The sequence below is a fragment of the Neomonachus schauinslandi genome, chromosome 9 (genome assembly GCF_002201575.2).
Source record: "Neomonachus schauinslandi chromosome 9, ASM220157v2, whole genome shotgun sequence".
Classification (NCBI taxonomy): Eukaryota; Metazoa; Chordata; class Mammalia; order Carnivora; family Phocidae; genus Neomonachus; species Neomonachus schauinslandi.
This window is the reverse complement of record NC_058411.1, coordinates 115,897,283-115,913,475: the sequence shown is the minus strand read 5'-3', so window position 1 is coordinate 115,913,475 and position 16,193 is coordinate 115,897,283. Positions and strand designations below refer to the sequence as shown.

The following is a 16,193-nucleotide window of genomic DNA, read 5'->3' as shown; positions in this document are numbered from 1 at the left end:
AGGCAGAAGAGTCAGTGATATAGAAGATAAAATGATGGAAAATAAGGAAGCTGAAAAGAAAAGAGAAAGAGAACTATTGGATCACAAAGGAAGCCTTAGAAAACTCAGTGATTCCATAAAGTAAAATAATATCTGGATAATGGGGCCCCAGAATATGAGGAGAGGGAAAGAGGGACAGAGGTTTATTTGAATGAATTATAGCTGAGAATTTCCTTAATCTGGGGAAGGAAACAGGCATTCAAGTCCAGGAGGCACAGAGACCCCCCTCAATTTCAATAAAAATAGGTCAACACCTCAACATACTACAGTGAAGCCTGCAAATTTCAAAGATAAAGAGAAAATCCTGAAAGCAGCTCAGGACAAGAGGTCCTTGTCCTACAAGGGTAGAATCATAAGGCTGGCAGCAGACCTGTCCACAGAGACCTTGAAGGCCAGGAAGGGCTGATATGATATATTAAAGGTGCTAAATGGAAAAAATATGCAGCCAAGAATACTTTACCTAGCAAGGTTGTCATTCAAAATACAAGGAGATAATGATGTATTATATGGTGACTAACATAATGTAATAAAATAAAATTAAAAAAAAATACAAGGAGAGATAAAGAGTTTCCAACAAACAAAAACAAGGAATTCGTGAACACTAACCCAGCCCTGCAAGAAATATTAATGGGGACCCTGTGAGCAGAGAAAGAACCCAAAAGTAACAAATACTGGAAAGGAACAGAGACAATCTAGAGGAACAGCAACTTTACAAGTAATAAAATGGCACTAGATGCATATATTTCAATAATTACTCTGAACGTAAATGGGCTAAATGCTCCAATCAAAAGACATACAGTACTAGAATGGATTAAAAAAAAAAGACCCATCAATATGCTGCTGACAAGAGACTCATTTTAAACCCAAAGACACCTCCAGATTGAAAGTGAGGGGGTGGAGGAGCATTGATCATGTAAATGGACATCAGAAGAAAGCTGGAGTCCTTATATCACATAAACTAGATTTCAGCCAAAGACTGTAATAAGAGATGAAGAAGGACACTACATCAAACTTAAAGAATCTATACAACAAGAAGATCTAACAATTGTAAATATGTATGCCCTCAATTTCGGAGCAGTCAAATATATAAACCAACTAATAAAAAAATTAAAGAAACTCATTGATAATTATACAATAATAGTAGGGGACTTTAACACCCCACTCACTGCAAGGGACAGATCATCTAAGCAGAATTCCAACAAGGAACAAGGGCTTTGAATGACACACTGGACCAGATGGACTTCACAGATATATTCAGAGCATTTCATCCTAAAGCAACAGAATACACATTCTTCTCAAGTGCACATGGAACATTCTCCAGAATAGATCACATGCTGGGTCATAAATCAGGCCTCAACCAGTACAAAAAGACTGACATGCATATTTTCAGACCACAGTGCTTCAAAAGTTGAAGTCAACCACAAGAAAAAATTTGAAAGGACTAAAAATACACAGAAGTTATAAGCTCCTATTAAAGAATGAAAGGGTCAACCAGGAAATCAAAGAAGAATTTTAAAAATACATAGAAACAAATGAAAATGAAAACACGATAGTTCAGAACCTTTGGGATGCAGCAAAGGCAGTCCTAAGAGGGAAGTAGCAACATAGGCCTTCCTCAAGAAACAAGAAAGTCTCATATACACAACCTAACCCTACACCTAAAGGAGCTGGAGAAAAAACAGCAAATAAAGCCTAAATCCAGCAGGAGAAAAGAAATAATAAAGATTAGAGGAAAAATCAATGATATAGAAATTAAAAAAAAAAAACAGTAGAATAGATCAACAAAACTAGGAGCTGGTTCTTTGAAAGAATTAATAAGATCAAAAAACCCCTAGCCAGACCTATCAAAAAGAAGAGAGAAAGGATCCAAATAAATAAAATCATGAATGAAAGAGGAGAGATCCACAACCAACACCAAGGAAATATAAACAATTGTAAGAGAATATTATGAGCAATTATATGCCACCAAATTAGGCAATCTGGAAAAAATGGATACAGTCCTGGAACATAAAACCTACCAAAACTGAAACAGGAAGAAATAGAAACCCTGAACAGACCCATAACCAGCAAGGAAATTGAAGCAGTAATCAAAAATCTCCCAACAAACAGGAGTCCAGGGCCAGATGGCCTCCCAGAGGAATTCTACCAAACATTTAAAGAAGAATTAATACCTATTCTTCTGAAAAAGTTCCAAAAAATAGAAATGGAAAACTTCCAAACTCATTCTATGAGGCCAGCATTACCTTGATCCCAAAACCAGACAAAGACTCCACCAAAAAGGAGAATTACAGATCAATATCCCTGTTCAACATAGACGCAAAAATTCTCACCAAGATACTAGCTAATAGTATCCAACAGTACATTAAAAGCATCACTCACCATGCCCAAGTGGTATTTATTCCTGGGCTGCAAGGGCGGTTCAACATCCACAAATCAATCAATTTGATATACCACATTAATAAAAGAATGGACAAGAACCATATGATTGTCTCAATAGATGGAGAAAAAGGCATTTGACAAAAAACAGCATCCTTGGGCGCCTGGGTGGCTCGGTTGGTTAAGCGACTGCCTTCAGCTCAGGTCATGATCCTGGAGTCCCGGGATCGAGTCCCGCATCGGGCTCCCTGCTCAGCGGGGGGTCTGCTTCTCCCTCTGATCCCCTTCCCTCTCGTGCTCTCTGTCTCTCATTCTCTCTCTCTCAAATAAATAAATAAAATCTTTAAAAAAAAAAAAAACCAGCATCCTTTCTTGATAAAAACTCTCTGCAGTGTTGGGAAAGAGGAAAAATACCTCAATAACATAAAAGCCATATATGAAAGACCCACAGCAAATATCATCCTCAATGAGGAAAAACCGAGAGCTTTTCCCCTAAGCTCAGGAAAATGACAGGGATGTCCACTCTCACCACTGTTGTTCAACATAGTACTGGAACTCCTAGGCTCAGCTGTCAGACAACAAAAAGAAACAAAAAGCATCCAAATTGGCAAAGAAGTCAAACTTTCACTCTACACAGAAGACATGATACCCTATGTAGAAAAGCTGAATAACTCCACCCAAAAATTACTAGAACTGATACAGGAATTCAGCAAAGTTGAATGATATAAAATCAATGCACAGAAGTCACTTGCATTTCTATACACTGACAGTGAAGCAAAAGAAAGGGAAATCAAGGAATTGATCCAATTTACAACTGCACCAAAAACCATAAGGTACCTAGGCATAAACATAACCAAAGAGGTAAAGGATCTGTACTCTGAAAACTATAAAACACTTAGGAAAGAAATTGAAGAAGACATAAAAAGATGGAAGAACATTCCATGCTCATGAATTGGTAGAACAAATGTTCTTAAAATGTCTATGCTACCCAGAGCAATCTACACATTCAATGCAATTCCTATCAAAATACCATTGGCATTTTTCACAGAGCTGAAGAAAACAATCCTAAAATTTGTATGGATCTAAGGAAAAACCCCCCCCCCCCCCCCGCAAATAGCCAAAGGAATGTTGAAAAAGAAAAGCAAAGCTGGCGGCATCACAAGTGTGGACTTCAAGCTCTATTACAAAGTTGTCATCATCAAGACAGTATGGTACCGGCACAAAAACAGACACATAGATCAATGGAACAGAATAGAGAACCCAGAAATGGAACCTCAACCCTATGACCAACTAATCTTCAACAAGGCAGGAAAGAATATCTGATGGAAAAAAGACAGCCTCTTCAACAAATGGTGTTGGGAAAATTGGACAACCACATGCAGAAGAATGAAAATAGACCACTTTCTTACACCATACACAAAAATAAACTCAAAATGGAGGAAAGACCTAAATGTGAGATAGAAATCCATCAAAATCTTAGAGGAGAACACAGGGAGCAACATCTTTGACCTCAGCCACAGCAACTTCTTTCTAGACACATCTCCAAAGAGAAGGGAAAAAAAGCAAAAATGAACTATTGGGACTTTATCAAGATAAAAAGCTTTTTTTTATGCTAAGTGAAATAAGTCAAGCAGAGAAAGTCAATTATCATATGGTTTCACTTACTTGTGGAATATAAGGAATAGCATGGAGGATATTAGGAGAAGGAAGGGAAAAATGAAGGGGGGGAAATCAGAGGGGGAGACGAACCATGAGACACTATGGACTCCGGGAAACAAACTGAGGTTTTAGAGGGGAGGTGGGTGTGGGGGATCAGTTAGCCCAGTGATGGATATTAAGTAGGGCACATATTGCATGGAGCACTGCATGTTATACACAAACAACGAATCATGGAACACTACATCAAAAACTAAAGATGTAGTATGGTAACTAACATAACATAATAAAAAAAATTTTTTTTTTAATTTTTTAAGATAAAAAGGTTTTTCACAACAAGGGAAACAGTCAACAAAACTAAAAGGCAACCTATGGAATGGGAGAAGATATTTGCAAATGAATTATCAGATAAAAGACTAGTACCCAAAATCTATAAAGAACTTCTCAAACTCAACACAGAAAAAACAAATAATCCAGTCAAGAAACAGATAGAAGACATGAACAGACATTTCTCCAAAGAAGACATACAAATGGCCAACAGAGTGATGACTGGGTGGCTCAGTTGGTTAAGTGTCTGCCTTAGACTCAGGTCATGATCCCAGGATCCTGGGATTGATCCCTGAGTCAGGCTCCCTGCTCAATGAGGAGTCTGCTTCTCTTGCTGCCCTTCCCCCTGCTCGTGTTCTCTCTCTCTCTCAAATAACTCTTACTCTCTCTCTCAAATAAATAAATAAAATCTAAAAAACAAACAAACAAACAAATGGCCAACAGACCCATGAAAAAATACTCCACATCACTTGGCATCAGGGAAATACAAATCAAAACCTCAGTGAGATACCACCTCACACCAGTCAGAATGGCTAAAATTAACAACTCAGGAAACAACAGATGTTGGTGAGGATGCAGAGAAAGGGGAACCCTCTTACACTGTTGGTGGGAATGCAAGCTGGTGCAGGCATTCTGTAAAACAGTATGGAGGTTCCTCAAAAAGTTAAAAATAGAGCTACCCTACAACCCAGCAATTGCACTACTAGGTATTTATCTAAAGGACACAAACATAGTGATTCAGGGGGCACATGCACCCCAATGTTTATAGCAGCAATGTCCACAACTGCCAAACTATGGAAAGAGCCCAGATGTCCATCGACAAATGAATGGAGAAAGAAGTGGTATATATAGACAATGGAATATTATTCGGCTGTCAAAAAGAATGAAATCTTGCCATTTGCAATGATGTGGATGGAACTAGAGGGTATTATGCTAAGCAAAGTAACTCAGAGAAAGACAAGTATCAGATGATTTCACTCATATGTGGAATTTAAGAAACAAAACAGATGAACATAGGGGAAGGGAAGGAAAAGTAAAATAAGATAAAAACAGAGAGGGAGACAGACCATAAGAGACTCTTAACTATAGGGAACAAACTGAGGGTTGCTGGAGGGGAGGTGGAAGGGGGGAGGGATAACTGGGTGATGGGCATTAAGGAGGGCACTTGAAGTAATGAGCACTAGATGTTATATGCAACTGATGAATCACTAAATTCTACCTCTGAAACTAATAATGCAGTAAATGTTAATTAAATTTAAATAAATTTTTTAAATTTTATTTTATTATGTTATGTTAGTCACCAAACAATATATCATTAGCTTTTGATGCAGTGATCCATGATTCATTATTTTCGTATAACACCCAGTGCTCCATGCAGTACATGCCCTCCTTAATATCCATCACTGGGCTAACCTATCCCCCACCCCAACCCCTCCAGAACCCTCAGTTCCTTTCTCAGAGTCCATAGTCTCTCATGGTTCATCTCTCCTGATAAGTCTGGCTGGTGGTTTATTGTTCTTATTAATTCTGTCAAAGAACCAGCTTCTAGTTTCGTTGATCTGATCTACCTTGTTTCTGGTTTCTAATTCATTGATCTCTGCTCTAATCTTAATTATTTCTCTTCTAATACGTGGCTTAGGCATCGTTTGTTGCTTTTTCTCTAGCTCTTTAAGGTGTAGAGTTGGGATTTTTCTATTTTTTTGAGTGAGGCTTGAATGGCTATGTATTTCCCCCTTAGGATCGCCTTTGCAGTATCCCATAGGTTTTGGACCACTGTGTTTTCATTCTCATTGGTTTCCATGAATTGTTTAAGTTCTTCTTTGATTTCTCGGTTGACCCAAACATTCTTGAGCAGAGTGGTCTTTAGCTTCCAAGTGTTTGAATTTCTGCCAAATTTTTTCTTGTGACTGAGTTCCAGTTTTAAAGCATTATGGTCTGAGAATATGCAGGGAATAATCTCAATCTTTTGGTATCAGCTGAGGCCTGATTTGTGACCCAGTATGTGGTCTATTCTGGAGAAAGTTCCATGTGCTCTCGAGAAGAATGAGTATTCTGTTGTTTTAGGGTGGAATATTCTGTATATATCTATGAGGTCCATCTGGCCCAGTGTGTTATTCAAAGCTCTTGTTTCTTTGTTGATTTTCTGTTTAGATGATTTGTCTATTGCTGAGAGTGGAGTATTGAGGTCTTCTACAATTAACGTATTGCTATCAGTATATTTGGGTTAACAGTTGGCTTGTGTAGATGGCTGCTTCCATGTTGGGGGCATAGATATTTAAAATTGTTAGATCTTCTTGTTGGACAGACCCTTTAAGAATGATATAGTGTCCTTCTGTGTCTCTAACTACAGTCTTTAGTTTAAAATCTAATTTGTCTGATATAAGAATTGCTACCCCAGCTTTCTTTTGAGGTCCGCTGGCGTGGAAGATGGGTCTCCATCCCTTCACTTTCAGTCTGGATGTATCTTTAGGTTCAAAATGAGTCTCTTGTACACAGCATATGGATGGGTTCTGTCTTTTTATCCAATCTGCAACCCTGTGCCGTTTTATGGGAGCATTTAGGCCATTCACGTTGAGAGTGATTATTGAAAGATATGAATTAATTGTCATCATGTTGCCTGTGAAGAACTTGTTTTTATAGATTGTCCCTGTAAACTTCTCTTGTAGATCACTCTTGGGGTCTTTCTTCTTTTATAGAACCCCCCTTAATATTTCTTGCAGGGCTGGCTTAGTGGTCACATATTCTTTCAGTTTCTCTGGGTCTTGGAAGCTCTGCATCTCTCCATCCATTCTAAATGAAAGCCTTGCCAGATAAAGTATTCATTCTTGGGTGCATGTTCTTCTCATTTAGTACCCTGAATATGTCTTGCCAGGCCTTTCTGGCTTGCCAGGTCTCTGTGGATAGGTCTGACATTATTCTGATGTTCCTCCCTCTGTACGTAAGGCATCTCTTCCCCCCTAACTGCCCTTAAGATGGTTTCCTTGGTTCTAAGATTTGCGAGTTTTACTACTACGTGCTGGGGTGTTGATCTGTTCTCCTTGATCTGGGGGCATGGTCCTCTCTGCCTCAAGGACACGAATGTTTGTTTCATTCCCCAGATTAGGGAAGTTCTCAGCTATGATTTGCTCAAATATATGCTCTAGTCCTCTCTCCACCCCCTCCGGGATCCCAATAATTCTGACATTGCAACATTTCATGGCATCCCTTATTTAATTCTGTTTTCATGGATTTTAAGCTGTTTCTCCCAAGCCTCCTCATTTTCCTTCTTTTCTATCAGTTTGTCTTCTAGATCACTAATCCATTCTTCTTTCTTGTTTACCCTAGCTGTTACAGTATCTAGATTAGATTGGCTCTCATTGATAGCATTTTTAAGTTCTGCCAGTTCAGCTTTCATTTCTGCCCTTAGAGACTCTATGTTGCCATTGATTGACTTCTCCATTCTAGCTATTGTCTTCACAATTGCTAGCCTGAATTCCATCTCTGACATCTTGGTTATATCTGAATCCATTTGTAAATCTGTGGCATAAGTCACAGTCTCTGAGTCTTTCCTATTTTGGGAGTTCCTCTTCCTAGTCATTCTGTTGAGGAGTGGTTGAGGGAATGTATAGAGTCCAAATTATTGACCACAACCCAAGCAAGATGCATCTGTTTTCTAGGGACTTTAGGGTTGCTGGCCTCTTGTTTTCCCAGCCTGTCTTCTGGGGGAGGGGCCTGCCACGCTGTTACTCAGGGCAACCCTGTTTGGGCAGAGTTTCCCTGCCTCCGGTGGCAGGGGATGGGCTCAGTGAAAACCGGTTTTTTGGGGCTTTTGTTCTCTGGCAGCTTTCCCTGGTGGCTTTCCGCATCTCTTCCAAGAGTCAGAGCAGAAGAGACTGTTTCCAACTCTCTGCCTCAGAGCAGAGAGATTGCAGTCTGTTCTTCAGTGAGCTTTCCAGGCCACACTATCTCCATTTCTGTCTGTGCTGCTATAAACTGCAGCGTCCTATGTTGTGTGCCCCTCAGCAGTGCTCCCAGTCCTTGTCTCCAGGTCAGGGCATGTCTCTGCCCTTTGTGCTTCTAAAACTGCCAGCTGCCCCCAGTTCACTCACACGGCCCTGCCACTCCAGGTTTTAATCCAGGGGGCTGCCCTGATGTCCTCTCCCTGCCACTACTGGTCTGAGAGTCTGTGCCCCATCCCCAGCGCAGGAGGTTATCACTCACTGGCAGTGTAGGATCCCCACAGCCAGGCTCCCTCCACCTTCCGTTTATCCTCTGATATCTGTCCATGGAATTACGGCTCCCTACTTCATACCTTGAAACCAACTGCCTGCGATATTCTGTTTGTAGAGATCCAGATCTATCTTCTTACATCTCATGCTGATTTCATGGGTGTTCAGAGTGGTCTGGTAGATATCCAGCTCAATTCCAGGGACCGGTTGGAATAGGGTCCCATACTCCTCTGCCATCTTTTCCCCCCAGCTAAATAAAAAATTTTTTTAAAAAGAATCTGAGGGTACCCTCAATGAGCCATATCAATGAACTAATTTTCTGGTTTCTTCTCAATTGTTCGCTTTTTGTTTCTGTCAGTGTAGAAGCCATGTTGAATTAACTTCTTTACAGGAATTTATCACCTCCACAGCTGCTGAGAGGAAGGGAAAAGTTTTTTCTGCATGGCTATTAATAACTGCTATTAATTAATGAAAGATTAATAAATATTTACAAATTATATAATTTTGAAAGTTTGGACAATTATACAAAAAAGACAGATTCTAGAATAATAGAGAAGTCTCCTCAAAAATAAGTTGGCATTGGGCTGTAATTTTTTAAATTACTAATGACTGCAACTGATTTAAGTACATTGACTTTATTAAACCCATAAGTTCATAATCATAAGTTCAAAATGATATTCAGAAAATGGGAGACAGGCACAAAACAAACTCAGTTGATATCACTGGAAGTTGCTAAGGGAACAACTCATTCCTATGAAAATTGATAACCAAAGAAAAATAATTTATCTTGTGTTTCTGGCATTAAGTGTGTTTCCCATTAATGAAATTGGGTGGGAGAAAATTCTTCAATACACAATGAATCATTTATAAATGCAGATAGAATGACAGAATTAGAAAATTTATTGCAAATGCTAATGGTTCCTGGTGGATATTATAACCATTAGGAGCAAAGGTCACAGGGAACTTGATAATCACTGGGCCAAACTGCCACCACCTAAACTCACTAAGCAATCTCAGCATCCCTGAAAGGGGGACACCTAGACATCACAGTCCTCCTTGTTGCAATCCAAACTTGCAGAATACCTGTGACATACGTACATGGGTCCCAAAATAAAACCTGAAGGCTTCAGATATAAGTTGTAGTTCATAGGAAATAGAGGGACTAGAATAAGAAATTAATCCCATGAAAAGCCCATTAGCCCATTACAGGATACAGGATATTCTACAGAACCCCAGAATGGGATTTTTCTTTTTTTTTTTTTAATTTAAAATCAATTAATTAAATATAGCATATTATTAGTTTCAGAGGTAGAATTTAGTGATTCATCAATTGCATATAACATCTAGTGCTCATTACTTCAAGTGCCCTCCTTAATGCCCATCACCCAGTTATCCCTCCCCCCTTCCACCTCCCCTCCAGCAACCCTCAGTTTGTTCCCTATAGTTAAGAGTCTCTTATGGTCTGTCTCCCTCTCTGTTTTTATCTTATTTTACTTTTCCTTCCCTTCCCCTATGTTCATCTGTTTTGTTTCTTAAATTCCACATATGAGTGAAATCATCTGATACTTGTCTTTCTCTGAGTTACTTTGCTTAGCATAATACCTTCTAGTTCCATCCACATCATTGCAAATGGCAAGATTTCATTCTTTTTGACAGCCGAATAATATTCCATTGTCTATATATACCACTTCTTTCTCCATTCATTTGTCGATGGACATCTGGGCTCTTTCCATAGTTTGGCAGTTGTGGACATTGCTGCTATAAACATTGGGGTGCATGTGCCCCTCTGAATCACTATGTTTGTGTCCTTTAGATAAATACCTAGTAGTGCAATTTCTGGGTTGTAGGGTAGCTCTATTTTTAACTTTTTGAGGAACCTCCATACTGTTTTACAGAATGCCTGCACCAGCTTGCATTCCCACCAACAGTGTAAGAGGGTTCCCCTTTCTCTACATCCTCACCAACATCTGTTGTTTCCTGAGTTGTTAATTTTAGCCATTCTGACTGGTGTGAGGTGGTATCTCACTGAGGTTTTGATTTGTATTTCCCTGATGCCAAGTGATGTGGAGTATTTTTTCATGGGTCTGTTTGCTATTTGTATGTCTTCTTCGGAGAAATGTCTGTTCATGTCTTCTGTCCATTTCTTGACTGGATTATTTGTTTTTCTGTGTTGAGTTTGATAATTCTTTATAGATTTTGGATACTAGCCCTTTATCTGATAAGTCATTTGCAAATATCTTCTCCCAGAGAATGGGATTTTTCATCTAGATGGTGGTACAGTAAAGACTTAACCTGGCAGGCCTGAAATTGCCATCATTAGAAGGGCCTTTAGAAGATCCTGCTCTGGGGCTGGCCCTTGGCTGGCATCTGGGTACTGGCTTTTGGAATGTTCCTTATGTTACAGAGTGATATGGTTGTTCTGTAGGCTTAGGGCATTGCATTAAGCCGTACTAACATGCCTAAACTCTTTGTATAAAAATGTGATTTACTGTTAACACCTGTTTTCTTTCTGGGAGGTTGGGACTTTGGTGGGCTGAGGGCACCTATATGACAAGCCCCCATCAAAAACCTTGGCTGAGTCTCAAGCAGGCTGCCATGGGCAGAAACACTACTATTGGAGGAAGAAGCATTTTCTATATGGCCCCCTTCTTGGAAAGGAGACCTTTCAGAACCCTGCTCCTGGACTGCTCCAGACTGCCTGATACGGCTTTCCCCACTGCTGGTCATGGTAATAAACCACAGCCCACACAGGGCATAGCTGCCTCTGAGTCTGTAAGTTCTTCTAGAAAATCACAGTGTGTAGGTAATCCAAGGAACCCTGAAACATGATAATATTGATTGAGAGGAAAACAGAAAAAGAACGGAGAGAATAGAGCTACTCTGGAATAAAGAAGACATAAGAGATATAACAACTAAACCAATGATTGGATCTTGTTGGAACTTGGGGCTCAACTTACTGGAGCAAACATTCCTCACCAGGTAGACTAGACAACCACGGGCAAACTTCTGGAACTTTCCTGGCCACTTCTGCTGCAGGCCATTTCCTTGACAACTCCAAGGCATTTCTCATACCTATCCTACACTCAAGAAGAAATACCTCTTCAGAGTCACATCCTCTACTGACATCCCATCAATGTGTTGCTGTATATCTGGTTTCATGATTAAATTAATAATGGACCAACCCATCCAGGCAGTGTCTGCATTTTGCTCCATGCTATTAAAGGTAGAGCCGAACTTAGTTTCCCAGAAACATGGAATTTATAAGACATGAGATCAATTGTGAAAAGGCTCATTAGCTGAGTTGATAAACATAACAGATAATAATCCCTCCCCCCACATAGCCCAAGGTCTCTCAAGTCCCTGTAATATACACAATCCTATGAAGCAAATGGGGGCATTCTAATATGCATCTCAGAGAGATTCAACACTTACCGCCTCAGCATCACACTTCAAGTGAACAGCAGAGTAAGGGTGAGAAACTCATGTACATATTCAGTTTTCTCAGGTAAACTTTTGCTGGGGCCTACTAAAACTCATCTTGCATGTGTCAGTTGCCAAGATTCAGCAAATATTCCAGTACAGATCAATTTCTACCTAGAATGATGGAATCTTCCTTTTTAGGAAAGATGCCATTGCAGTTTGATTAAGAAGCAGAACTGAGCCCATCCAGAGCACCTTCATGTTGAAAGACACTTACTTGTGAGCACAGATAAATCTTAGAGAGCTGGCATGAAAGTTACCTCAAATATAATCAGCATGTAGACCCCAGCAAGGATGACCACAGCAATGGTCACTTGTGCTTCTATGCTTGCACGGAGGTACTGATGAGCCATCAAAAGAGGAACTGCCTGTGTCTGCTGGAGGGAGGCTCGAATGCTGATAGAAACAGTATCTCTGCAGAATGAAGCAAAAATATTACCACTAGTAAGGGAAACCACACTCTGTGTCAACAATTAGTGCCTGCTTCCTTGGTGTCCTTCCCAACACAAGTCATCCATGGCCATAACCAGAGCCCAAACTGACCTCACAGTGATTTAGCCCAATGTCTGACCTGGCAGATGAGGCGCTCTGAGTGCATATGAGCAGTGTAAGATGCAGACACAGCCTCCCTATGGCCAGGTCCATATGATGTAGGCCCCCTCATCTGGCAGTGTCTGCCTCGTGGCAGGTGCCACTCCAACAATTAACAGGGAGCAAGGACTTTCACATTGGTTCTAGCCATTTAATTTTCTCTCTCCTCATTACACACTGACTGCTTTACCTGCTAACAAATAGCAAAGCCAACCATTCTCACATGTGGGAGATTCAAAAAAGGGCCATGTGTAACCTGAGAACACGTAGACAGGTTGTCACAGATGGTGGGGAAAAGTACCTGGAACAAGAGGCATCCAAGTAATCAACAGTATGTGGCATGGTGAAATTAAAGCACTTTTCTAAAAGTTTAGTCAGTAACTATTCTGAGCTGAACTGTGTCCCCAAAATATAGATGTTGACACCCTAACCCTCAAAACTTCAGAATGTGACTATATTTAGAGACAGAGTCTTTACAGAGGTGATTAAGTTAAAATGAGGTCACTGATGTGGTCCCTAATACAGTATGACTAGTGTCCTTACAAGAAGGGATTGGGACAGACAGACACACACAGAAATGTCCACAGAAAAACACAGGGAGATGAAGCCAAGGAGAGAGTACTCTGAAGAGACAAATCCTGCTGAACCCCTGAGGAAATAAATTTCTACTGTTTAAGTCATACACTCTGTGGTATTTGTTATGGCAGGCCTAGCAAACTCATATAGACATAATATGGAGCGGCATTAAAGAAAAAGAGAAATAATCCTAAAATTTCTTGGAATTCCCCATTGTGGAGCTTCATAATATTAATGAAATTAAAGCATCAACTAAAAATATCATTTGCTTCAAAATGGACCCTGCAATCAATCCTCATTTCCTGACACTCACAGAGAGTGAGTGTTATGATGCCCTCCTACATCCTTCATGTTCCTAGTCTATACAGTTAGAGCATCCCATCCAAACCACATAACTGATCTGGCTATTTGTGCCAAAAATTGGAGTCCCACAGGTCAAACTTTTTAAGTGAAAATGTCCAGAGGAGACCTTCCCCCAAGATCCTTGATCACTTGAGACCCACCTGCTCAGTATCTCAAAGGTCCTGCTCACCACCAAGTGCTCACTTCTTCTCGGATTTAAAAATACTGTCCAATTCTGAGTGACCTGTAAAAGTTGAAATGTAATATCAGAGTAAGGCTTTGAACCTGAACCATCACCTGGGATTCAGCGCTATTCACTGTAGGTGTTAGTTTAGAATAAGAAAAGAAGAAAAAGAGGAACAGCAAGGACTTTGTATACAGCTCCCTCATCCCTGACACTAGAGCATATCCAAGCTGTGCAGAACTGGAAATTTCCACAACATAGAGGGCTTTAAGAAAAAAAAAAAAAAAAGAATACGGAAGTACAAATACAGAATTAGTATAAAGGGTACAAAGGTATAGAAGTAAATATGATTTATTATGAGAAAAAGAAATCACTGCACTTTATACGAGACTTGGGATCTTCTGAGCCCTCTGAGGCAATTCACAAGAAATGCTTGCTTAGAACTGTTTCCTGCTTGCAAATTGGAGGTAGAAAACCTTCACACCCATGTTACAGGAGTCCATGGGAGGTAGGACCCAAGGATGAAGCTTCCTTTGCTGCAGGCAAATCCACCCCACATGTTCCTGTCCTAAGCAGGGCAGTGGAGAAACCAGCTGAGGGGGACCAGATGTGAGCAGAGAGGGAGGGGCTAGCTGGGGGAGCGAAAGGGCCAGGGAAACTTCAGTGGGAGGACAGGAGCTTTGCTGCCCACAAATCATAAAGTAAATGAAAATAGGAACTCTGAAATTGGTCAAAGCATAAATGAGAGTTCATAAGTTCTCTTAAAACACTTCAGTATTTGGAAAGAGTATATCAGAAAAAATCCATTAGTAAAGATCTCTTGTGTTCTTCGTGTTTCTGAGCTGGATTTGTGTGTGACACTAGAGCGGAGTAGAGCCCCATGGGCAGGCAGCTGTGTCAGCAGGCTGCAAAAGGTCACATCTTCCCCCACACAAGGCCCACAGACAGAGCAGGCAGATGTGTGCCTACCCCGCCTTTAATGAGAAGGCCTTGCCAGCCGGTTGTATACCACACACGAGGAAGTGAAGTTTACATCCTAAGACCAAGGCCAAGGCAACTGGTTCAGAACACTGGTGCTGCACAGACCATCACCCATGAAACTGCAGCCTCATTCATTATGAGGCTTTTGCTCTGTGGACCCTGCTTTGCATGGCAGGAAAATGCGAGGGGTGCAGTAACCCATCAGATGCTCCATTTTGGATGACACAGCACTGTGCACCAGCAGGGTTTCCTCCTATTGATTATAATAGGGAAAACCCATGAACTTCATAGACAAGTCACCATGATAATCCCAGGGAGTCATCAGGCCAGGACTTGGGGTACAGGTCAGGATGCACAGAGAGGGGCCAGGCCTTGTCTGGGCTCTGGGCCATAGTGATAACACCACTGTTGGCTCTCCTTGCCTTCGAAGGACAGGAGCTAAAGGTTTTGTCTAGGAGACACTAGGCACAAGAGCCTATCACTTTAGAAGCAGAAGCTTTGGGAAACTATGCAAGTCTTAGGCAAGTATCCCCAAACCCAAGAGAACTGTGGTGTTGAAATACCTTCCATACCATGGGGTAAAGCCCAGGTTTAATTGTGCTTTAACAACAAAACTGCTTTCAAATATATAATGATCCCCTGAATTGCCCAGTAAAATCATGTGAATTAAATAACTTGCAAGCCTCATTTTACTGAAATGGCAAGAGTTTTATTTTTTTTTTTTTTTTTTTTTTTTTTTTTTTTTTTTTTTTTTTTTAAAGATTTTATTTATTTATTTGAGAGAATGAGATAGAGAGAGAGAGCATGAGAGGGGGGAGGGTCAGAGGGAGAAGCAGGCTCCCCGCCGAGCAGGGAGCCCGATGCGGGACTCGATCCCGGGACTCCAGGATCATGACCTGAGCCAAAGGCAGTCGCTTAACCAACTGAGCCACCCAGGCGCCCAATGGCAAGAGTTTTATAATTGTCTTAAACAAAAGGAAAAAAGAGTCAAAGACAAAGCAAAAGATAGGGTTTGCCTAATAATGGTGCCATTGCCTTATGGCTTCCCATCAAATCCATTCAAAAGGAAACTCAATTTATAAAGAGATGAAATGAGTTTTTACAATTCCTTTCAAATAACTTATAAGTGTAACCTGCTGTGGCCGCCGCCGCCTGGAGCCTGGAACGTCAGCCTGGGTCACCTCCACCATGACATGTTCTTCTCTCCCGGTATGACTTGGGCCACCGGCCACCAGGGCCCCTGCCAGATCCACCTGGAGCAGTGTGGAGTCCATGTGGCTGGTGAGATTCGAAGCTGAGGCAAAGTCAAGGTGAACCACAAAGCAAGGAAGAGAGGCCTGAAGTCCCCTCACCACCCACCCAGTGAGCACCCTCCTTAGAAGGTGCACAGAGAAATACCTATCCAGGCTGTTTCTGACAACTGTACTGCAGAC

At 40.9% G+C, this 16,193-nt stretch overlaps 1 protein-coding gene across 1 annotated transcript in view; it reads right to left on the bottom strand.

Moving 5' to 3' along the window:
- OCA2 (OCA2 melanosomal transmembrane protein) overlaps positions 1-16,193 on the bottom strand; it is a 518,586-nt gene that overhangs the window by 405,165 nt on the left and 97,228 nt on the right. Inside the window, exons 6-8 of the mRNA XM_021680470.1 lie at positions 15,894-16,054; positions 13,757-13,839; positions 12,347-12,500 (exon numbers count right to left, since the gene is read on the bottom strand). Coding sequence (XP_021536145.1) covers positions 12,347-12,500; positions 13,757-13,839; positions 15,894-16,054 — 398 coding nt within the window. The remainder of the gene's footprint in view (positions 1-12,346; positions 12,501-13,756; positions 13,840-15,893; positions 16,055-16,193) is intronic.